Source organism: Callionymus lyra, chromosome 14, assembly GCF_982586985.1.
Source record: "Callionymus lyra chromosome 14, fCalLyr1.hap1.1, whole genome shotgun sequence".
Classification (NCBI taxonomy): Eukaryota; Metazoa; Chordata; class Actinopteri; order Syngnathiformes; family Callionymidae; genus Callionymus; species Callionymus lyra.
The window spans coordinates 22,365,278-22,388,564 of record NC_141831.1 but is presented as its reverse complement, the minus strand read 5'-3'; the positions used below and the strand labels follow the sequence as shown (position 1 = coordinate 22,388,564).

General features: G+C 39.1%; 3 protein-coding genes across 4 annotated transcripts; all 3 read left to right on the top strand.

Moving 5' to 3' along the window:
- The first annotated feature begins 113 nt into the window (after positions 1–113).
- Positions 114–7,307, top strand: LOC148066467 (macrophage metalloelastase-like). The gene is made up of 10 exons (XM_087807974.1): positions 114–348; positions 4,577–4,824; positions 4,900–5,048; positions 5,538–5,663; positions 5,721–5,882; positions 5,952–6,078; positions 6,142–6,266; positions 6,499–6,658; positions 6,728–6,831; positions 6,896–7,307. The coding sequence occupies exons 1-10, from the start codon at positions 184–186 to the stop codon at positions 6,997–6,999; spliced, it is 1,470 nt and encodes a 489-aa protein (XP_087664100.1). The 5' UTR covers positions 114–183; the 3' UTR covers positions 7,000–7,307.
- A 1,316-nt stretch (positions 7,308–8,623) lies between these two features.
- acat1 (acetyl-CoA acetyltransferase 1) lies at positions 8,624–13,953 on the top strand. The gene is made up of 12 exons (XM_087807826.1): positions 8,624–8,735; positions 9,759–9,806; positions 9,875–9,992; positions 10,633–10,728; positions 10,893–10,993; positions 11,569–11,712; positions 11,785–11,935; positions 12,009–12,104; positions 12,172–12,285; positions 12,418–12,482; positions 12,578–12,735; positions 13,630–13,953. The coding sequence occupies exons 1-12, from the start codon at positions 8,685–8,687 to the stop codon at positions 13,748–13,750; spliced, it is 1,263 nt and encodes a 420-aa protein (XP_087663952.1). The 5' UTR covers positions 8,624–8,684; the 3' UTR covers positions 13,751–13,953.
- Positions 13,954–16,120: 2,167 nt separating this feature from the next.
- On the top strand, positions 16,121–21,921 carry tmprss2 (transmembrane serine protease 2). 2 transcript variants are annotated; one of them, XM_087806951.1, is made up of 14 exons: positions 16,121–16,262; positions 16,419–16,464; positions 16,521–16,701; positions 17,813–17,914; positions 17,973–18,089; positions 18,766–18,895; positions 18,984–19,094; positions 19,167–19,207; positions 19,349–19,517; positions 19,625–19,794; positions 19,859–19,954; positions 20,025–20,167; positions 20,243–20,395; positions 21,768–21,921. In XM_087806951.1, exons 2-14 carry the CDS (start codon positions 16,450–16,452, stop codon positions 21,774–21,776), a joined length of 1,437 nt encoding a protein of 478 aa, XP_087663077.1. In that variant the 5' UTR covers positions 16,121–16,262; positions 16,419–16,449; the 3' UTR covers positions 21,777–21,921. The 2 variants fall into 2 exon arrangements, with proteins under 2 accessions (XP_087663077.1, XP_087663076.1); XM_087806950.1 differs by having other exon boundaries at positions 20,243–21,921.
- Positions 21,922–23,287: the final 1,366 nt, after the last annotated feature.

Below are 23,287 nucleotides of genomic sequence, written 5' to 3'. Positions count from 1 at the left end.
CTATCCCCCCCTCATGCGAGCCCCCTCTGGACCATCATGTTGAGAAAAAAACAATTCTGGTTCTGGGTGGGCCTGTTCAGACATTCATTGGAATGTTTGATGGCCCAGTCATGCGTCATTCCCGGCTGTTTATCTAAAACATTGACCCAGATTCTGCAATAAACCGTGGACTGTGCAGCTGAGATGAAGAGTTGTTTTATTAGAACTAAAATGTGGCTTTTTATTATGATGTTTCTTGCTGTTGATGTCGGTCAAGCAGCACCGACCACTGCTTCTCCTGAACTAGAAGAACCCACAGAGCTCACCAACACCACCACTTTCTCGCAGGAGGACATCTTAAAAGCCAAGGTAACTTCTAATTTATCTTTTATTTACATTTATTTATGCTTCTTGAACTGAAATTGACATGAAAGTGTCTATTAAATTTTCATTAAATATACATTGTTTAAAGAACAATGTTTAAACAGAACCAAACCATGTATAGAAAAAATGTTTTAGTTTAGTTTAGAAGAAGTTTCATATATTCATTTGTACATATTTATTCTTCTGTCATGAGCTGAACAACTGTTAAATAACCACTAGCCTCGCATAGAGAATTTCCCCGCTGTGCTGAACAGCTGTATGCTGATGCAATCCTGCAGTAAATCAAAGATTGAAAAATAAACAACAAATGAGCAACAGATTAGCTGTGTATCCAACGAACCACCTTTTCTATATATAGAGGCACCTTTTTTTGTAAACGTAAACTAAAAGGAAAAACATGTAAATGCAGTATATATAAGAAGTATCTCTCAGCTCTAAACTATATCATGATTTAATTGAAAAAAAGTTGAATATATAACACAATTAGTTCATAGTTCACAGTAATTATTATATATTAGATTAAAAATATTGCATATTGCATTGTCGTATCAGAAACTATTTAACATTTATTTTAACTATTGTAAAAAAAACAAAAAAACAAGAATTTTGTTGTTGGTAAATAAGTGAGTAACTAATTTAGATTTGTATAGCTACTCTCGCAGACCAGGGTCACTTAAACAACAAAACAATACACAGTTAAAATATATACAAATTAAAAAAAACTTTAAAAGGCCAAGACAACACAGGCCTAGAAAAAGTCTGTACAAATAAAAATTACTTAAGATTTTTCTTTAAGGAGTCAGTAGACTCCATCAAACGCAGAGGGAGATAAAGATCGTTCAAAAGCTTAGGAGCAACACCCTGCAAGGATTTCTCTCTTCTGGTCCGGTAATGTGTTCAGAAACCATCAGTATATTCTGATCCACAGACCTCAGATTCCGAACTGAGGTGTAAGTCTGGATCATATCACTGATGTGAGGTGGAGCCTGACCATGAATAGATCTGAAAGTAAGAACCAGAATTTTAAAATTGATACTGAAAGAAACTGGCAGCCAATGCAGAGTTTAAAGGTTCGGGGGAAATGTGAGTTCTTCTACTAGAGCGGGTCAGAATTCTTGATGCAGCTTTTGTTTTAACTGCAGGCGAGACAGCTCCTTCTTGTTTAGACATGAAAATAAACTGTTACAATAGTTTAAACGAGAAGACACAAATGCATGGATTATAAGCTCCAGATCATGTTGTGACCATTTTCCCGAGTTTATAGATTTTCTTCAGTTGATCAGTTGGTCAGTTTTTGTGGTGTTACTAGAGACATGTCTTTGTCAAATACACACCCAGGTTTCTCAGGCTCAGTTTGACAGACTGGCCTAAGTCACCTGACTTAATAAACTTAAAAAACTTCATACTGACTCAATCCTGGAATTTGTCAAATGCTGAGGAAAGATCAAAGAGAACCAGAACAGTCAATTTACCCGAGTCAGCCGACATCATGATGTCATTGGGCACATTCAGTAAGGCCTTCTCCGTAGAGGGATGTTTGCGGAAGCCAGTCTGAAACTTCTCATGGATGTCGCTCTGATCCAGGAATAATAACAGCTGCTCAGACACCATCTACTCCAAGATCCTGCACAAGAATGGGAGCTTAGCAATAGGCCTGAAATTACTGAGGTCAGCCTGGCTTTTTGAGTAAAGCCTCCAACATGGCATGCTTAAATGCATTGGGAAAGACAGGGACAAATTACATCAAACACTTATACAAACAGCCTACACGGAAGGACGTCGGATGAGCAAGAGGGGGTTTCATCTTGTTCACCAGTGCCAAGAAAGAAGTTCTAAAGATGGCGGTGCGTGAACCATAGCAACGGACTTAAACATTCCGGAAGAGCTGCGTAGCTGTTGCCTGTTCTGCTACTCTGCAACCCCCCGCTCCTGCTCCCCCGTCTACAACCAACACACAGTGGAAGCGCCACAAGCGTTGTGTAAGGAAGCAGAAGAGGGGAAAGCGCGGAGGTATCCCAGCTAGGCTAACGGCTAGCCCTCTCCGCCGGCTCTCTCCACCATCATATTAGCGAACGTCCGTTCGTTGGAAAATAAACTGGACTACATTTGTCTACTATGGAAAACTTATAAGACTATGAGTGAGTGTTGTGTTTCTGTGTTTGTGGAAACGTGGCTTAAAGACAGCGTCCCGGACTGTGCCATTCAAAACACCGGGCACACGTGTTATCGGGCGGACAGAGAGCTCATCGAGGGAGGGAAGACACGTCGCGGGGGACTCTGTGTTTACATCAGCGACGCCTGGTGCCGCATCACTGTTATGGTCTACAAACACTGCCCATCTCTGGTGGATTTTATAATTATTAAATGCCGGAATTTCTACCTGCCTTCGTGTGTGGCCTGACGGTTCTACAGAAGCACTCCAGGACTGCTTCTTCACCACAGACTGGAGCATGGTTAGAGAAGCAGCCACCTACAACGGCAGGACAGACCTCCAAGAGTACACTGATTCTGTTACTTCATACAAGTGGAAGTGCATGGATGATGTCACATTCACCAGAACCATCTCCATTCGGTCCAACCAGAAGCCATGGCTGACAAGTGAAGACTACAGACTCTTGAGAGCTCGGAACGCAGCCTTCAAAGCAGGCGACAAGATGGCTCTGAGGATGGCCAGGGCTAACCTGTCACGTGGCATCAGCATGGCCAAGAGGGAGTACTCCAGGACGACTGCTCACCACTTCAGCGACAGCAGAGACACCAGGAACCTGTGGCGAGGGATGCAGACTATAACGGACTATAAGCCCCCTCCACAGAACTGTGACAGCTCCACCTCTTTGCTGAACCAGCTAAATGACTTCTTTGCTTGCTTTGAGGCAAACAACAGCACCCAGGCACAGAAGATAACGCCACCTCCTGAGGACAAGGTGCTCACGCTATCCCCAGAGAGTGTGAGGTGATGCCTCAGATGCACAAACCCACGGAGAGCCTAGGGTGCTGATAAAATTCCTGGTCGTGTCCTGAGAGACTGTGGCAAGGAGCTCAAAGATGTTGTCACCGATATATTCAACTCCTCACTGAAACAAGCTGTTGTCTCCACATGCCTCAAAGCCACCACCATCATCCCGTTCCTGAAGGAGTCGTCCCCCTCTAGCTACAACAACTACCACCCGATCGCACTCGCTCCCATCCTCATGAAGTGCTTCCAGCGGCTAGTCCTGCAACACATAAAGTCTGAGCTCCACCCCTTCCGGTTTGCATATCGGTCTAACCGCTCTATGCCATCTCTGCTGCCCTCCACTCAGCCCTCACCCACCTGGAGACCAAAGACTCATACGTCAGAATTCTGTTCATCAACTTCAGCTCAGCATTCAACACCATCATACCCTAGCAGCTCATCCTCAAACTAGACCAGTTTGGACTCAACACCTCCCTGTACAACTGACTGTGTACTTCTTGACGTGGAGACCACAGACAGTGAGGGTCGGCAGTAACACCTTCAGCACCATCACACTGAACAGTGGCGCCCCCACAAGGATGTGTGCTGAGTCCGCTCCTCTTCACTCTGCTGACCCATGACTGCACTCCATCATCCAGCTCCAACCCCTTCATCAAGTTTGCGGACGACACAACTGTAGTGGTTCTCATCAACAACAGCAATGAGACGGTCTACAGGAGTGAGGTAAACAGGCTGACCACGTGGTGCAAAGACAATAATCTGGAGAAGACTAAGGAGGTCCTTGTGGACTTCAGGAAAGTGCACACCCAGCGAGCAGCACCAAGTTCCTGGGTGTGCACATCTCTGAAGATCTGTCATGGAGCCACAATACAGCATCACTGGCCAAATGAGCCCCCCAGTGCCTGTACTTCCTCTGCAGAGAGAGGAGAGCAAGAGCCCAAACCACCCATGATGCTCACCTTTTACAGAGGCACCATCGAGAATATCTTGTCGAGCTGCATCACCATGTTGTATGGCGCCTGCACAGTTTCCTGCCGCAAGACACTGCAGCGCATCATGAAAGCAGCAGAGAGGATCATTGGTTCTGTTTAGTTTTGGTTAATTATTTAAGTATTGTTGATTATTTATTTGATTTTGTATCCAAACTATGAAATACTTTATGAACTATGGTTCAATGAACTAGTTGAGGCACAACACTGGTCTTGACTCTAACCCTTACTCCCATGTCTGATAGGAAAACTTGAATCTTTCCTGCAGGAATATCTGTCAAGTTATTTTTCTGAAGTGGGCGTGGCTGCTCCCAACAGTACCTGGCGCAGCTCTCTGGATGCATTTGACGAGACTCTTAAAAAAATGCAAGAGTTTTTCGGGCTGGAGGTGACCGGAGAGTTGGACTCAAACACCTTACAAGTGATGGAACGTCCGCGCTGTGGCTTCAACGATGTCACTAGATACAGTCACTTTGATGGCCAGCCCAGGTGGGACAAGTCCGTGGTCACGTACAGGTGTGTGACTTGACAGAATGTGTAAATTATCCAACACTTTTCTCTGGTTTTTAACAATCTGTGTATCTGTGACAGAATCACTAGTTACACCCCAGACTTGAGCCGGAGTGAGGTCGATGCCACCATAGCCAAGGCTCTGAGAGTCTACAGAGATGTCATACCACTGGAATTTAAGCAGATATTCACCGGCATCGCTGACATCATGATAATATTCCAGGCTAAAGGTAAACCTTTGATCAACCATTCACAAAACCTTTTCTTAGTCAATGTTGTTCATGTCAGCAGCTAATGTAAGAATGTCAACGTTTACCTCATGATGGCAACTTCAATGAGCCATTTGAAAACATTTTAATTTATTGAAATATATTTTATTGTTTTGTTTAATTAGTATCCACTAAGAAATAATTTCCTAAATACTTTCACATTTTGGAAGTGTGTTACCCTAGTGTTATCTCTGGGTCAGGGTGACCGGATGGTCAAATGTATTGGAGGTATCCCTTGTGTTGCTTCTGGGTAAGGATGAACGACCTCCACCACTGCATATGTATTTTTTTCACCTTGACCCAAAGACACCAAAGACAACTAATGGGATACCACAAACACTTTTGTTTTCGGGCCTTCGGGTCACCTTGACCTGGAGATAACACAAGATTTGAAATGTATCAGTTCATTCAAATATGTTTTAATGACTAATAATACATACTTAAATCTAGATCATGGAGATTTCGCACCATTTGATGGTCAAAACGGCGTCCTGGCTCATGCCTTCTCTCCTGGGGAAGGGAGAGGCGGGGACACCCACTTTGACGAAGATGAAAACTGGAGCATCGACACACCAGGTGAAGGTTTGTCCCTCAAACAAGACAACTCATTAACAATAGTTTTGATGTTTCCAGAGGCCAACCTGTTTTTAGTAGCAGCTCATGAGTTGGGCCACGCCCTCGGTTTAGCTCACTCCAAGAACCCAGCGGCTCTGATGTTTCCTACTTACCAGTATGTGAACACGGTGGGATACAAGCTGCCTCATGACGACAAAAAGGGAATACAAGCCATTTATGGTAGTGCTCTATGTAAAGATAATACACTGTATGAGAAATAATAAGTAAAAATGCAATTTTCTTCAACAGGAATCAGACTAACACAACCCCCAACAGCAGCACCAACATCTCATCCTGCTGTTGACAGATGTAGCCTGACTCTCTCTTTTGATGCAGTCACTTCTATACGAACAAAACTATACTTCTTCAAAGACAAGTCAGTGACTTCTTTTTTCAAATCATCCTGACTTCGGATCAACCAGGTATGTTGTATGTTCAGGTATGTTTGGCGGAAGAGCAGTGGCTGGGACGGCATCTCAAGAAAGAAAATTAGATCCGTCTGGTCTGGGATAGACAGAGTTGATGCTGCCTACGCATACGACAGCTTTGTTTACTTCTTTGAAGGTGAGAAAGATAAGAACATTCTATGAGATAAGATGGTCAACTTTTAGACCCCGAAGACAAAGAAAATCCAAATCAAAGTACTTTGCAAGACTTTACAGGAATTCAGCTCCAATGCTTGTGTATGGTTATAGTAGAATTTCGTACCAATCATTGTGACCTAAATAACCTAAAACTGCGAATCTGCTTCACAAGCAGAGATTGAATAGAACTCATTATCAACATCTCATCATAGGAAATCGCTACTGGAAGATGATTGGGAAATCCATCCTTCCTGGTTACCCAAAACCTCTCAGAGAATTTGGATTCCCCGCCTCCGTGACGAAGATCGACGCGGCTGTCCACGTTTCTTTTGTGGGAAAAACTCTTTTCTTTGTGAGAAATCGATTCTGGAGGTGGGTTTTCTGATCCTATTGTTGTATGAAGATACATTGTGTTGGTAACGGTTTATGATGATAATGCAGCTACAACGAAAGAAGAGGCAGAATGGAGCAGGGGTACCCCAAGTTCATATTCAGGGACCTCCCTGGGATTGGTTTTAGGGTGGATGCTGCTTTTGAAGTTCGAGGTACAAGTTAAAAATGTGGGTTTGGAGATGGAACAATGACAATGATTATGGTTTTGTCTTGAAGGTTACTTATACTTTGCTACTGGATCAAGACAAACGGAGTACGACTACCAACGAAGAAGAGCGCTCCGAAGTTTTCCCAACTACGAATGGATGGACTGTGAATAATCCATGTGTCTCTGATGTAGCATTGACATATAATCGTGCAAATTTTAGCCTTGGATATAATATCGTTACAGACATCATTCTGAACTTACAGGTCCAGTGATAACACAGCACCACATTGAAAACAATTATGAGTCAAGCGTGATGGCTAATTTATGTTACCGGTGTCACTATATTTTATAGGACATTTTTTTATAGTCTGTCTAAACAACAGATAATGAACTCATCCTACAGTATAACATTTTTAGACGCAGTAAACATAGTGTGGATGTAATCCATAACTTTATTATTTAAATAAATGTGAAGCATGAGCTTGTGACTTATTCGTGTCAATGTTTAAGAATGTCCGTTTTAACTATCTCAATCTGTTCTTTCATCTTTCATTCACTTTCTTTATATATGATTTAATCTGCTTACATTTTCACTAGTTTTTAGATGAATGTACAATTGTCCATAAATCTGTCAGCGTGTTTATTAACCACTATTGTCAGTAGACACAACAAATTCTGCAGTAGAACAACCTTTGACTGTAATAAATGTCCGTTTTATTTCATGTAGAATACTTTTATTAATAATTGTGCTTGTCTCCCTCAGTCAAGAACACTTAGTAAGTGAGTAAGTAATTTTTATTTGTATAGCGCTTTTCCAGACCAGGGTCACAAAGCGCTTAAACAATCAAAACAATATTCAATAAAGTATATATTTTAAAGATCAAGATAAAACTGATAACACAACAGGAGTTCCAGAAAATCAAGGAAAAGCCTGAACAAATAAAAACATCTTAAGGTGTTTCTTAAAGGAGTCAGTAGATCCATCAAGCGCAAAGAGAGAGGAAGATCGTTCCAAAGCTTAGGAGCAACAGCCTGAAAAGATTTCTCTCCTCTGGTCCTGAGCCGTGTGCGTGGAACCATAAGTAGATTCTGATCCACAGACCTCAGAGCCCGAGCTGGGGTGTAAGGCTGGATCAGATCACTGATGTAAGGAGGAGCCTGACCATGAATAGCTCTCAAAGTAAGAACCAGAATTTTAAAGTTGATCCTGAAAGAAACTGGAAGCCAGTGAAAAGATAAGATAAGAGATACTTGGAGGTAAATAAGTTTATTGACTGACGGATGTGAGTGTCTTTCGTGTTGTGTAGTGAGCCTTCCACCTCTCTCGCCAGAGAGCTTTAATTGTCTGTAGCCCTAATAAAAAGGTTCAAGTTCAATAAAGGTTATTGGCTTAATATTATTTGTTTTAGTTATTAATTATTAGGTTTCCAAATGTATATATAAAACATAGTATATTTAATGATGTCAAATTGTATCAAAAATATGTTATTTATAAATAATGCATTCAAAGTATATAAGTCAATTCAACTTCCAGATGAAAATATAATTTTAAACTTTGAAGCATTCCTTAAATTATAAGTTTTTTTCGGTTTAACGATTAATTGCATTAATACATTGTACTAATCAATTAGAAAAAATATATTGTATTATTATTATTATTAGGACATAAATCAAATAATTGTCTCGTTATGTTAAAATCGTTTGTAAATTGAATTTTATTAATAAAACTACAAGTACCATGGCGTCTTGCGTCCGATGGCGTCACACATCCTCCCCTCGCTCTGATTGGCTGTTTTCTTCCTCTACGTTTCTCGGCCGAAGGTGAATCGCGTCCAAACGTGCAGGTCCCAGTTCACAATGTCAACCAGTGGACTTTTAACCATGAACGCTCTAGTTTGTAAACGTCTGGTAAGTTCGGGTGTGTTTGTGAACTTTCCCGGTCGATTCCATCTCCAGTCATCGACCTGTGTGTCTCTGTTGTCATTTTAGCACTCGGCTAACACAACACCGTCCTTGACTTATTTAACACCAGCTGCTGCTTATAGCATATGTTTATCTGTTATATATGTTTTTAAGTCTAATAGAAGTTGAAAGAGAACTCTAATGCATTTTTAATTCACTTCTATTTTTTGCATTTTGTGACGTAAACAAAGCATCATTCATTCCATGTTAATGAATTGGAAACCTATTGTTGGTGAAATCTATTTTTGTCCTGAGCAAACAAGAGAGCAAGATTTATTTACATTATAAAACACAAAGTTTACTTCAAATGTCTATTTAAAATAGAAAAAAAAATCACATCATCTAAGAAAAAATAAATACGCCAATTTAGACTCAAATAGTTTTTACTGCAGATTCAAACTTTAAATTCTGAATGAAATGAAAAAATGTTCATGTCAAGGATTATCCCCAGCGATCTGTCTGCTAATGTTTACATTTCCCTGTACTTCTTCCTCTTCCTCAGAGTTGTTTTGACATATTTTTATGTTTCACCTTGACTTAATAATAGTTATCAAAAAACAACCTTTAAGTCTTTATCTGTCAAATGTTTTAGGAACAAATAAAGCAAAGTGTTCATTTATTAGCTAAAATGACAAAGATTCTTCTCTATACAATTATTATTCTGAAGATCTCGGTCACATTGTATGTGCTTTATTTGGGTGACATTCTGTTTTCGTATCATACCAAATGTGTTTGGACTATAGCGTGCATGTTTCGTTTCTCTTTTTTTTTTTTTTTAAAAATCACTTTCTACATGTATTTATTTGTATTTATGATTATAAACCAAAACCACATCATCTCTTTAAAACAATACATTCATGTTACACCCTAAACTTGTTTTGTTTTGTTTTTTTTTACCTTAAAATAGGAGTAAGATGTTGTGTATTCATAGTAAACTAAGATTCCTGTGTTCACTGCTGTCATTTTCAGGCACACAATTGTCTCTCAAGGACATACACAACTCGTCCTTCCCTCAATGTAAGTAAAATGCATTGACATTTTCTCCTGCCATTATGGTTTTACAACACTGTTGACTTTGCTTTTAGGAAGTGGTTATCGTCAGCGCTGTCCGCACTCCAATGGGCTCCTTTAAAAGCAGCCTGGCTTCAGTACCAGCCACGAAGCTCGGCTCCATCGCCATCAAGGGAGCGATAGATAAAGCAGGTGGGTTCAAATAAAGGACTATTTATGTCATCATTAATTATTATGGTTATCATATCCTGCTGTATTTTTCATAGCCAAGCCGTCTATTCTAAAGTGTCATTGACTTATTAATCCTTATGTACTTTAAAGAATTATGTTCCTTATGTTCTGTTAAAAAACGGAACAAATATTTACTTGACCTAATACTTAATATGCTACACCTGACATGGATTAATGTGGGCAAGAACAAATTGACAACAGCTACAAATATAAAATTTTGGATTATTCTCAATTCTTTATGATTCTGTATGAAAGGTTTATCTCTTGAAATTCACTTGCATGGTGAAATGTTCATGTGTGTGACTTCACATTTTATACACATCGCCTCAGAAGTTAAAATATTTCATAGTTTTTAAGTATTTATGGTCATGAATTAATCTTTATCAACAACAGCTGTTGAATGTTGAAAATGTTAAAATTAAAAAATACCATTATTCTTCTAAAATGGATGTATTCAATATTTTGCAACTCTTCTTTTTTTACATGCATCCACATTTATATGTTGAATATTTAGATGTATCTCTTTTTTTAAATTGAATTTTACCAAATATTTAGCAGCTGCCGTGACATGAAATTTTTGCCTTCTTATATCTTCATACAGGCATCGCACCTGAGGAAGTGAAAGAGGTTTACATGGGAAATGTGCTACAAGCAGGAGAAGGACAAGCTCCAACCAGACAAGCTCTGCTCGGAGCAGGTGAGTTATACATTTGTCCTTCATACAAAATCAACACTGTCAATAGCTGCTCGTTTTCATTAATTATTTAAGATAACAAGAATTTAAAAGGGGGAATACATTTAAAATACATGTGTAGTTGAAGCTGTTCTGTTATTCAATATTTGTTATCTATATCTATCCAGGCTTGACTCTCGGCACTCCAGCAACAACCATCAATAAAGTCTGTGCCTCTGGAATGAAGGCCATCATGATGGCAGCTCAGAGTCTCATGTGTGGACACCAGGTCAGTCACAGTCATTAATGCTAGATTTCACCACCAGGTGGAGCTGTCTACTTTCTATCACGTCATGATCATATACTGAAAATTGTATTTAGCTATAGTTTTCAGTAGTTTTCTGAACATTGTTTAACTTTTTGAATTGAAAAGTCATTTTTATTTTTATTCATATAATATAAAGCTTTTTAAAGGTTTACAAAAATAATACTTGTGTAAAATTCATGTAGTTCTATTTTTTTAGGTTTTGTTAAAGAAGATTTTAATTTGACACTTTTTAATAATACAAACTTCATCTCTTTGACTGTCCTGATAAGTTTAACGTTTAAAGTGCTGTGTGCCTTTTCATGTTTCACATTCATATAAATATATTTGTCTTAATAGTCAGATGCTGTCTTTTGACTTAAGTTTTGAATTAAATACTTTTATTTATTGGACTTTATTTGTCTTTAATTCATGTATTGTCAGGTTAACATCAGACAGTTCATCCTTTAAAACATATTGATGGTGTAACAGAATATTTGAATAAATCTAGACTTTTATGTTTTTCTCAGATTTTTTAATTCTCTCTGCTCATCTGCCAGGATGTGATGGTGGCGGGAGGAATGGAGAGCATGTCGAATGTTCCGTACGTCATGACGAGAGAGACTCCAGTCTACGGAGGCGTAAAAATGGAAGACCTCATCGTGAAGGACGGACTTACTGACGTCTACAACAAATTTCACATGGTGTGTTACTTTAAGGAACACAAGCTCGAGCGTGCCTGAGAGTTTCTAAGAGCTTGAAACATCTCCTTCCAGGGAAACTGTGCAGAGAACACGGCTAAGAACAGCGGCATCAGCAGAGAGGAGCAGGACGCCTTCGCCATCAGCTCATACTCTCGCAGCAAGGCAGCATTTGAGTCCGGGATCCTGGCGAAGGAGATCGTTCCAGTCAGCATCCCTCAGAGAGGTACTGCTGTAACATGGCTCTTTGTTCTGTGCGGCAGGTCATTTTCATGTTGCAAATTCTTGATGTTCTTTAGGCAAACCAGACCTCGTCGTGTCTGAGGACGAGGAGTGGAGACGAGTGGACTTCAGCAAAGTACCTAAACTGAGGGCTGTGTTTCAGAAAGAAAATGGTAATTCTGACGTGGCTCGTTTGTAAATCGTGATGCCAACGGCCGCTGTTTTTCTTTCTTTCTGCAGGCACCGTGACTGCAGCTAACGCTAGCACCCTGAACGACGGGGCCGCCGCTCTGGTTCTGATGACGGCAGACGCAGCAAAGCGACTCAATGTGACTCCACTGGCCAGGATTGTGTGTAAGATACACACTCACAGTTATCTTTCACCGTAACACGTCACATCCCAACAGCTGTAAATAATTAATTTTGTGGCATATACCTTGAAAATATTTTTAATAAAAGTTATCATTATCTTCGTCACCCCCAAAGCTTTCGCAGATGCTGCTGTTGCGCCCATCGACTTCCCGATAGCCCCGGCTTTTGCTGTGCCGAAGGTGAGAAGAGGAGATCAAACCTCCAATAGGTTTAGAGTCGGGACATGGAGGTGGTCGTATATGTTCTCCATGTCTGATTCTGGGTTTGTATTCAGGCGCTGGAAGCCGCAGGACTGAAGAAGGAAGACATCTCCATGTGGGAGATCAACGAGGCCTTCAGCGTGGTGGTCCTCGCCAACATCAAGATGTTGGACATCGATCCCACCAAAGTGAATGTCAACGGCGGCGCTGTGTCACTGGGTCATCCTATTGGGTAAGAGGATTATCCCGGCTTTAACAAAACACCTGACGTCATTCATGTCCCAAGAGCATGACCAAATATAAATCAATATATTTGTTTGCAATTAATGTAACAATCCTGTAGTATTCACTGAGAGGAGTAAACACTTTAGAATTTAACTTGGAGGCCAAACTACAACCAACTTCTGAGTGATTACTTTTTCTTTCAAAGGTCCAATAAGATGCTTTGATATTAAGATTAAAGTGTTCTAATTTGCATCCTAAACTTTTAAATATCTTCTTTGTTTGGCATACACGCACGCAGAGCATAAGATAAATAAACCCCTTTTGCCGTCTTAAAACAGCAGAGTACTGATGAATCAGCAAAGAAACGAAAGAGTGAAGTTCTGCTGCTGCGACCCTTTGGCGGCTCCTAGAGGTCATGTTGAGAAGTGCACGTCGGGCACAGAAACCGGTTTGCAGGAAGTACAGAGCAGTGGAAAATGTAATAAAAACTATGCAAAATAAACCGATAACACACACCGGACTCACACCAACCACTGACCGCCGCTAAACCAGGATACAATACTTTTTTTTACAACGTCTGCTGGTGCCAGTTTCTGGTTCTTGCTTCTTTACCTGCAACCAACATTGTTTGTGTTTGTTCACTTAGAGCGACTGCTTAGCATTATCAAGTTAAATTTCTTACAAGCCCCGGGGTGTTTATTTAAGTATTTGTGTTAATAACTGTGAAATACGAAAAAAAATCCTTCCATGTGGCTAATCATTCACAATAATTGGAAACGCAAAATCTCGTTAAAATAATGATTTTCATCATTATTTTGTGGGGAACATTATGGCTCCAGGTTAATACAAATTCCGGATTTACATCCTTGTTTTTTTTTTTACTCTTTTCTTTCTTCTGTAGAATGTCCGGGGCGAGAATTGTGGGCCACATGGTTCACAACCTTCAGTCTGGCCAGTATGGTCTGGCTGGCATTTGCAACGGAGGAGGTGGAGCGTCCTCTATCATCATCCAGAAGCTGTAGGCAGCTTCCTCCTGCTAGAACCACTCGACCCGTGAACTCTCTGAGAAAGGAATCTGTTACAGTTACAGCTCTCGGTGGCCTTGATTGCACATAACCTGGAATTCAGCTGACATTGAGAGTCCAGCGTCCAACACTCCTTTTGTAGCACATGTCGTGCAATCAAAACTATATTGACCTCAATAAAGACTTTCTTCTTCCCAGCAGTGTTGCTTTATCAGTCATTTTGTGACAGAGTTTGGCCTTGACTCAACGTCTGAAATGTTTTTAGAAACCGTTTTATATTGAAACTTAAAAAAAGAAAAGGAAAAGAGTTTCCTTTCTTGCATCAGCTTCAGATCATATTTATTAATAGTGAGGGACAAAGCCATGTTCAGAGGATAACAATATTTAATTTTAATATTTAATGTGAAAGACATTTCTAGTTTTAAATGTAACAAAAGAAAAAGATACAACTGAAATGGAACCGGACATTATTTTAATGGAGGGCACACGGTGGTGCAGCAAGAAGGTTGACGGTTCCCTTCCTGGTCTGTAGAGAGTTAACTTGTGACTTCTCTGTGTGGAGGTTGTATATATGTTCTCCCCATGTTGAGTGAGTTTACTCCGCACACTCTGGTTTCCTCCCACAGTCCAAAAACATACAGCGTTTGATTAACAACTTAGGGCATTTTATTTATTTGAATTTTATTTCTTATTCTTTTTGTTTGATTTTATCATTTTTTATTATTTTTTGGTTTGAAAAGAATCGTCATCAGCTAAGATTTTGTATGTTTACGGAACTCTTATCACTAATAAACTATTTGCATTCGTCATATCCGTATCTGGGGGTCGCATGTATCTTTAACTCAGCCAGTCATACAATGTTGCAAAAGTAACAGAGAATATTTCTGCGACTGTGATAGTTATATAACGGTAAACGTTAGTTACTTGGTAGCGCGCAACAGATTTAAAGTCCGAGGACGGAAGGTTTCACAGGTTTCAAACCCCGGTCTAAACATTTTAATTTTACTTTTTTAAATTTTTTTTAAATTATTATTGTTTTTTATTAGCTTATTACTTCTTTCTGTATCTGTTGCCACGTGCAAAGGACAGGTTGTCAATAGTTTTATTTTAAATAATTTGGTTTATTCTGTCGTTGTATGTAGTATAAATAAAATGTGTTTTCATTTCTAACCAAACAATGAGCATAATAAACATTATTTTTCATCATTAGCTGTTAGTGTTTATTTGCACGTCATTTAAATCGATCAGTTTAATATAAGACTATTTTTGACTGATTCTTTAAATTTTTTAGGCAGGGAAATGGAAAAAGTAATGGAAAAAAGTGTGGCTTCATGTCCAGGGTGTCCCCCACCTCTCGCCCAATAAAACTGGGATAGGCCCCCGAGAAATAAGGAAATAAGCCGCAGAAAATGTTTCTGCGGCTTATTTTAATCTTTATAAAAAACTTTGATATAGTGTTACACGGTGGCTGATCCCATTATTTTCCTGAGCTGCTTGCCTGGGAAGATAAATAGTACTTCATTAATCTATTGGGTACAATTGCAAAATAAACTTTATGACGATGAGGAATAAATGAGTGTTGATCTCAATTACATGTGCCGTAAAACCTAATAAGCTCGGTGCTGATTTGAGATGTTGTTTACTTTTTACAATACGTTAAACAAATATTTTGGACATATTTGGTTGTTCATGAATCATAAAAATATTTGTAAATTAAGTTTTTTCTGTGGTTTGTTGATCTTTTGTGTTCAGTTCAACAGGTGTGTTTGTTTAGTAGGTGTAAAGCAGCGATGCTTGTCATCGTTGACAAAGTACAGAAGGGTGGCTCTAAGCTAGGAAGTCATATTTCATTCTGTCCATGTGACTCTTCCATTCTTCCCCTGCCAGTTAGATAGAGTTAAATATTAACCAAAGCTGAAAGTCCTGCGTCTCTTAGTGTTTTTCTAAAGAGTACTTCACCGCTCGTTTGAACGTCACTCGGCAAACACGCCTTCTTTTCCCAATGGAGGGAAGAATTCAGTGACAAGGCAAGTCCACAGTCTCGTCATTAGTCTTTATTATTCTTGCTGTTGTGTAACTCAGTGGGACTCAGGTGAACTCAGTCAAATCTAGCCAAATGGTTGCGTCTAGTGAGGCCATCTGAACACCTTCGACTTCAGGCTCCACAGATGTTGATTTAACACGGATGACATTGTGTATTTTAAATACAGAGAACTAGTTTTGTGTTTTGTTACGAGCATGTTTAATGTAAATGGAAATGTCATGCTATCTAATAATTGAGGATTATATCTGCGTTGAGATAACTTATCGCTGCACCAGTGCACTAATAAATAGCTTGTTCACCTCTATTCCAGCTATTAGTCATTGTCCTGTGTGCACACACACAAAGTGCACATACCGAGAGGGTGTGTCCTGGCTGTTGATTAGCATGTGGAGTGGAGGTGAGTCCGAGAGGGAGACCTGGAGCAGAAGGACAAACTGAATCAGAGTGTGAGGAATTTGGAAGAAGGTAGGTGGAAAATTCACCGATTGAAGGACGTTTACTGATACATTTATTCAGATGTTTAACACGGAAACTTACTGCTCATGATTATATTCTTTTTTAGATGTTGTTTGTTTTAGCTACAAACCATATATAACTGCGTGAATCACTCTTTTTTTTCAGTTTCTATTGGAGCTGCAGGAAGAGTTTAACTATGGAACCTAAAAGGGTAGGTCTTATTGTCATTTAGTTTTCTCTTTAATTCCTTTTACTTCTTTCTTTCAGGATTATCCTCCCATCTACGACAACTCAGGGTTTCAGATGGAAGAGCCCACGCCGCCGCCGTACACCCCTCAACCCGCCGTGTACCCTCCTCTTACCCCCACCTATGTGGCCCTCCCTCCACAGACCATCAACACCCACCAACCCCTACCACCACAGGCAGCCCAACACGTCAACGTCAAAGGTACCATGGATGACGGACAACAGTGTTTTTTTATTCACATTCTGTCCTCAATGACACACCTTATAATCAGGAAACAATACTTGAAGTAAAACTCTCTCGGCAGTGAAAATGGTTCTTCCTGTTGTCAAACTTGTATTTTTAAAGATTGATTTTAATGTATTTTTTATACTAGAATTGATGGGTTGTTTTCACAATTATTGTTGGCTTTGTTCCTGTACTTATATTATAATTTAGTTTTTGAAATTGTATTGAAGTTTTGACTTTATATTTCAAACATGGATGTTTGTATGTGGATTTTTAAAGGATTAAGATGGATTAGGAACAGCCGAGTCCCATCTGTATTTTGAAGATTTTCCTTCAGATCTAGTATTGATCTAGAACATTTGATTTGTCGCACTCACTGTGAGAAGGTTTCTGGGGAGGCAACCTGTGTTGGTTTACTCCGGGTACTCCATTCTACTGCCAAAGGCTATAAAAACACATACAGCCAGATTAATTTGATGGTGTGCACATGAATGGTGGTTCGTCTCTGTGACAGGCTGGCAACCTGTCCAGGGTGTCCCCTCCCTCTTGCCCTTTGCTCCTAGCATAGACCCACCTTTATATTTTAATGTGAGGTTTTGTCCTGATCTTTCGTCAAACTTTGAGCATTGTGAGTTAAGTTGGTTATTAAATCTAATCAGGAAAAAAATTATTTTGTGTTTTTATTTCAACAATTTGTTACCATTTTTTACCAGCGGACAAGTGTGTCTCGACAAAGGACACAAATACAGAAGCTGAAGAATTTAATCTATGAACCCTATTTATTCATATCGTTCTTCAGTCAGAATTTGTCTCGTCTCCTGAAGTTACATTTGAAACAGTTAAAAATATTTCCACAAAAGTCAATTTTATGCATCATCTTGAGATGAAGAACTTCAATTCACTGAGTCTGGTTCTGCTTGAGGTTTCTGCCTTTTCAAGAAAGTTTGACCTCTCCACTGTTGCTCATTGTCATCGGCCGCAATCTTTTATTTTCCCAACGTGTTATTGAAACTGTAAAGTGTCTTGAAATAACTCTGGAATCATCCAGTTCTCACTTTTGACATCGGCTTTCAAATGTGTTTTTCAGTGGTTCCAGCACAAAGGAATAATCGATCCAAATACATCATTTGCGGGGTCTTCTGTGTGGCGTCGGTTCTGGCCGTCATCGGGCTGCTGCTCTGGTACTTCTGTGAGTATCAAAAAGTCAGTGAGAACCAATCTTGTATACTAACTGTGCGTGTTTGCAGTATACTACCAGTGTTTGCTGGGGAAGTCATGTGGTGCTGGAGGAGCTTGTCTGAGCGCCTCCCAGTGGTGTGATGGAAAAAAGGACTGTTGGGACGGAGCGGATGAATCCAACTGCTGTAAGACATGAACATACTCCAACATACAATACATTGACATTTCCACACCAGCTTTTATGTGTATGTATAAATATATATATATATATATATACAGTATATATTAGAACTGTTCTGATGAAACGTCACATGATTTTTAAACTGATGGCGCCACCTACTGACCTCTAAACAACATGACACTGCTTCGTGAAGCTTCATCAGCCCATCACTAATATACAGTATGTGTGTATATATATATATATATATATATATATATATATATATATTTATATATATTTTTTTTAAAATAGAAACTTAACAAGTGTTTATTATATATTTTTGTCTGTATATATTGTGTGTATATATAAGTTAATAAAGTGACACATAAAATGACATGAAAGGTATTTCATGAACAACCAGAGATTTAAAAATCGTTTTTTTACAGACCGAAGTATACCACAATCAGCCATTACATTATGACCACTAGCTGCTCTTCTAATTTCTAGTATCCATACAACGACGTTAGGAAACCCTACACATAGATACGGGGATGTTGACTTATATTTAATATTTAACTTGTATCGTATTAGACAGAGTTCCATCTGACTGTGTTTCCTTAGATCACCAATTCACTTATATTTGGCCGGTGATCGTTATAGTGTGAAGTACACAAAAAACCTCAGCGTTCTCTTCTCCACAGTTCGTGTTCACGGCACAAACTTCATGCTGCAGGGCTACTCCAAGCAAAGTCAGAGCTGGAGAACAGTTTGTGGTAAAAACTGGAACGATGTTATCGGCCAAGCAACGTGTGAGCAGATGGGCTACAGGAGGTTTGATGTCTTACTGGTTCTAAGTTAGAGTCAAATGATCTTGCGTGTTAAAGCGCGAGAATAAGATGTGATTCTTGTTTGTTTTCAGGGTGGATTATGTGGCGTCCAGTGAGACAAGTTCCGGGTCCTCGTCGGATTTCATGACAGTACAATTAGGATATAATCATGACTCTACTGTGATATCTCACCTGGCCGACAGGTTATCTCTTTACTTTCCTTTTTTTTTTCAATAGACGCTGAAAGACATTTTAACTTTTGCTTCCACTTTCAGCCATTCCTGCTCCGCCGGTGCTGTCAATCTGCAATGTATCGGTAAGATCTCCCTACCTGTCAATCAAAATATGTATTAAGTGAGAAGAATGTTCAGAATGCAGGTTAAAAACACTTCATTTGTATTAATATGTCATAAGGTATTGTTAAGGGACATATTTACATGGTTGTTTTTGTCTTCAGAGTGCGGGAAGAGTACAGCTGCGCCCAAAAATCGTATCGTTGGCGGGACAGACGCCGTGCAAGGAGCCTGGCCTTGGCAAGTCAGTCTCCAGGTCTATGATCAGCACGTCTGCGGGGGGTCCATCATCGGCCCCTACTGGATCCTCTCCGCTGCTCACTGCTTCCAGAAGTGAGTCACCGCCGTCACAACATGTTCTGTGAATCCCTAAATGTTTCTGTAGATTTTTAGGCAACTCTGAACATAGTTTGTATTTTATACCATGTGTTACTCCGCAGGCCCTATGAAGACACTGTATACTGGAAAGCAAAGTACGGTGACATTGAAAGGTCGAACCTCCGCCAACAAAAAAAGATCATTACAATAATCAATCATGAAAATTACGATCCGACCACAAATGACAACGACATCGCTCTCTTGAGACTGAGTTCAGCCTTGACGTTTTCCGGTGAGTGTCTTCACATCAAGTTAATCCTGACTCAGGTGTTTGACGATCGTCTTCCATGTCTTAGACAACGTCAAGCCCGTGTGTCTCCCCAATGTCGGCACATTCCTATTACCTGAACGCCAGGCCTGGATTACGGGTTGGGGAACCCTGTACTCAAATGGTACGTGGATTTAGTTGGGTTTTTTTTTTAAGATGGCCGTACTTAACATCCATCGTCTCCTTGCTAACAGGGCCGAGCCCAAACACGCTCAACCAAGCGGAGGTGACCATGTACAGGACAGAGACATGCAACAGGCCGGAGATATTACAAGGAGTGCTCACCGAGTCCATGATCTGTGCCGGCAAGTTGTCAGGCGGCGTTGACTCGTGTCAGGTACGTGAGGGTTGTTTGTTTTTTTATCTGTCACGTGAAGAAAGAGAGAGTAAAATTCCGTGGTTTCTGCTGCAGGGGGACAGTGGGGGGCCCCTGGTGGTGAAGGAGGCAGACATGTGGTGGCTGGTGGGGGACACTAGTTGGGGGTATGGATGTGCCGCGCGGAACAGGCCTGGAGTTTACGGCAACGTCACCCATTTCATAGACTGGATCAGCAGGCAGATGCAGGTGAGCGCCTGATCCTTAATGGTTATTTATGGTTAACTTTAGGGTTGTTTCTAATATTGCAGTTAGTTTTATTTGGACCATTCAATGGTTTTCTGTCATTTTCTTTGTCAAATATAAAAAGGGTTGTATGTTGATAAATCTAACCCTTCAAAGGTTAATACTAGCAAGCTGCAAGTCTGCCATTGGGTTTAAACCTTTACTGTACAAAACAAAAACTCTTATCGTATCAGTTTGCCAATTTATCATCTAAAGGTTTATTGTGAATATGGGGTGGTAAGATGAAGCTTGACCACAAAATTAAATAGCTTGAGTGGGATTCTGAGAGCTTAAGACCTTGACTCCTGAGAGGGTTTGATGTCATCTGCTAAGGAAACTGTATTTTTGTAAGAGACAGATCATGTGAGCGTGTCAAGTGTCAAATGTATGATTTAAAAAAATAAAATAAAGTGACCTGAAATAAATGCATTATTTAATTCACAACTCCTCAATCTACAGTTTAAACTATATTAACATATTTTATCATTTCAAGAGCTCAAAAGAAAATTCTATTTTGAAAAAAAAGAAGATAACACTAAAGAACTTAATTCTGAAGAATACTACATTGTGTACATTGTACACTACTACAGATACTGTATGTAACACAATACAAAGCTGTGCTGTGTTTTATTGTGGGAGGTTTTAAACAGGGTCATGGAATGCTGTCCTAAACTTCATTGAAGATGCTAACTTTATTGCTAAATGCTACCTTAATTGCTACATGCTAACTGTATTGCTACATGTTAACTGTATTGCTACATACTAACTGTATTGCTACATACTAACTATATTGCTACATACTAACTGTATTGCTACACACTAACTGTATTGCTAGATGCTACCTTAATTGCTAAATGCTAACTTTATTGTTACATGCTAACTTTATTGCTACAAACTAACTGTATTGCTACATGGTAACTGTATTGCTACATACTAACTGTATTGCTATATACTAACTGTATTGCTAAATGCTATCTTAATTGCTAAATTCTAACTTTATTGCTACATACCAACTGTATTGCTACATGCTAATTTTATTGCTACATACTAACTGTATTGCTAAATACTAACTATATAGCTACATACTAACTGTATTGCTACATACTTACTATATTGCTAAATGCTAACTTTATTGCTACATGCTAACTGAATTGCTACATACTAACCATATTGCTACATACTAACTGTATTGCTACATGCTAACTGTATTGCTACATTCTAACTATATTGCTACATGCTAACTTTATTGCTACATACTTACTATATTGCTAAATGCTAACTGTATTGCTACATACTAACTATATTGCTACATGCTAACGGTCACGTATCTCAACAGCACTATTGAAGGCAACACGAGGAGACTCCAAACAATCAGAAGGAATTACATTTTATTAGCAATTTTATTTTTATATGTCCGTGGAAAATCCTTTAGAACAAATGTGATTAGATGATTATTTATTTGTTTAAATAAAAGTGTTTTTTTACACAAATGGTTTCCGTGTGGACTGTTGTTTGAGGGAAGTACAGACTTGAACGAGTGAACTTGATGAACAGATTTTCTGGAAATTGTAGAAAACAAGAAGTGAAACAGAGAAGTAAATTAAAACTGAACATTTGAGGCAAGATTGTTTCATAGTACTATAGCGTTACTGTCTCATTTATTTACCCATAATGCTCTACTTGATGGTTTTGTAGGGAGAATTAGAAATGATATGGGAACTTGTTTTGTAAACCAAACATGTACTACAAGAATGAGGCTCTCTTACAGAGATGGTGACGAGAATTTACTTTTAACTGACAAATATTTAGTGTTCTAAACAAACGCTCTCACTTGGCCGCAATGTTGTATCAGAACAAAGGTGTTAAATTTGAAATAAATATTTGATTTAGATGTTCTGAAGCCAAAAATAAAACCAGAGTCTCTAATAAGGGCTTAAAATGTTGCATTATGGGTAATGGAAAGTTTTTTTCCACAATAAAAGTGGGGCGTTGGTCAAATGTGAACAGCGACAATTCAATCTCATTCACAAAGATATTAAGCGTGTATAGCTACATCCAGTTTGACACAAAACTGAGAACTTGTTTTTACGCTTTTAGAAACGAAAGACAGTGAATGACAAAGTAAATCATCTTGTCAAAAAAGACATCTAGGTTTATTATTTTTTTACAATTACCAAATTCTGCCTTTTTTTTTACAATATATTGTCATAATTCTTATCATGTTTATAAAAGTGATCATATAAATAAAACGACATTATTTCCCCTTTTGTTTACCAAAAATGTAAAACGATTTAAAACATTTCAAGTTTGAAAGTGAAATGAACGTGTTCCAGTGACATGAGACAAAAGTTGTTTGCTTACTGACCTACATTCTTCTCCAGACAGCTGTTATAAAAGTTTATAAAAGTGTTGTCATGTTTGCCATATTGTTCCTGTTGAAGGGTTTATTGTTGTTTAATGATTTGCTACAATCATTTAGTATTCCGGGAAGTTTTCCAGGAAGTTTTCCAGCAGATTACTGAGCGGAAAATACCAGGATGTTAAAATGTATTGGTAGAGACATACAAATTCTCTTTTGTAGATTACAATGATGGAATTGCCTTTGTTTTTTTTGTGTTGTCTGGTTGCCATGGAAATCCACTTTGTATGTCTTGATGGCGGCGTGGCCCGGCAGCCATGAAACGCTCTTTGTCTCTATTAATGCAGTACCTATGAGGTCAAATTGACCTCTTTGATGTTTTGTGGTTTTGTCAGTGTAGTTTAATTATAAATTATAAAGTTGTGAAAGTTCACAATATTTTGTTTAATGTTTTGCCTATATATGTCAAATAAATTGTATGTCGAATTAAATAATAA

Bases quoted from the DNA above. Each gene is read 5' to 3' on its own strand.
- LOC148066467 (XM_087807974.1), top strand. From the start codon at position 184: ATGAAGAGTTGTTTTATTAGAACTAAAATGTGGCTTTTTATTATGATG. The intron at 4,825-4,899 runs GTGTGTGACTTG...TATCTGTGACAG, and splicing joins AAGTCCGTGGTCACGTACAG to AATCACTAGTTACACCCCAG. The intron at 6,832-6,895 runs GTACAAGTTAAA...TTTGTCTTGAAG, and splicing joins TGCTGCTTTTGAAGTTCGAG to GTTACTTATACTTTGCTACT.
- acat1 (XM_087807826.1), top strand. From the start codon at position 8,685: ATGTCAACCAGTGGACTTTTAACCATGAACGCTCTAGTTTGTAAACGT. The intron at 12,286-12,417 runs GTAAGATACACA...TCACCCCCAAAG, and splicing joins TCCACTGGCCAGGATTGTGT to CTTTCGCAGATGCTGCTGTT. The intron at 12,736-13,629 runs GTAAGAGGATTA...TTTCTTCTGTAG, and splicing joins TCACTGGGTCATCCTATTGG to AATGTCCGGGGCGAGAATTG.
- tmprss2 (XM_087806950.1), top strand. The intron at 18,896-18,983 runs GTTTGATGTCTT...GTTTGTTTTCAG, and splicing joins GAGCAGATGGGCTACAGGAG to GGTGGATTATGTGGCGTCCA. The intron at 20,168-20,242 runs GTACGTGAGGGT...TTTCTGCTGCAG, and splicing joins GCGGCGTTGACTCGTGTCAG to GGGGACAGTGGGGGGCCCCT.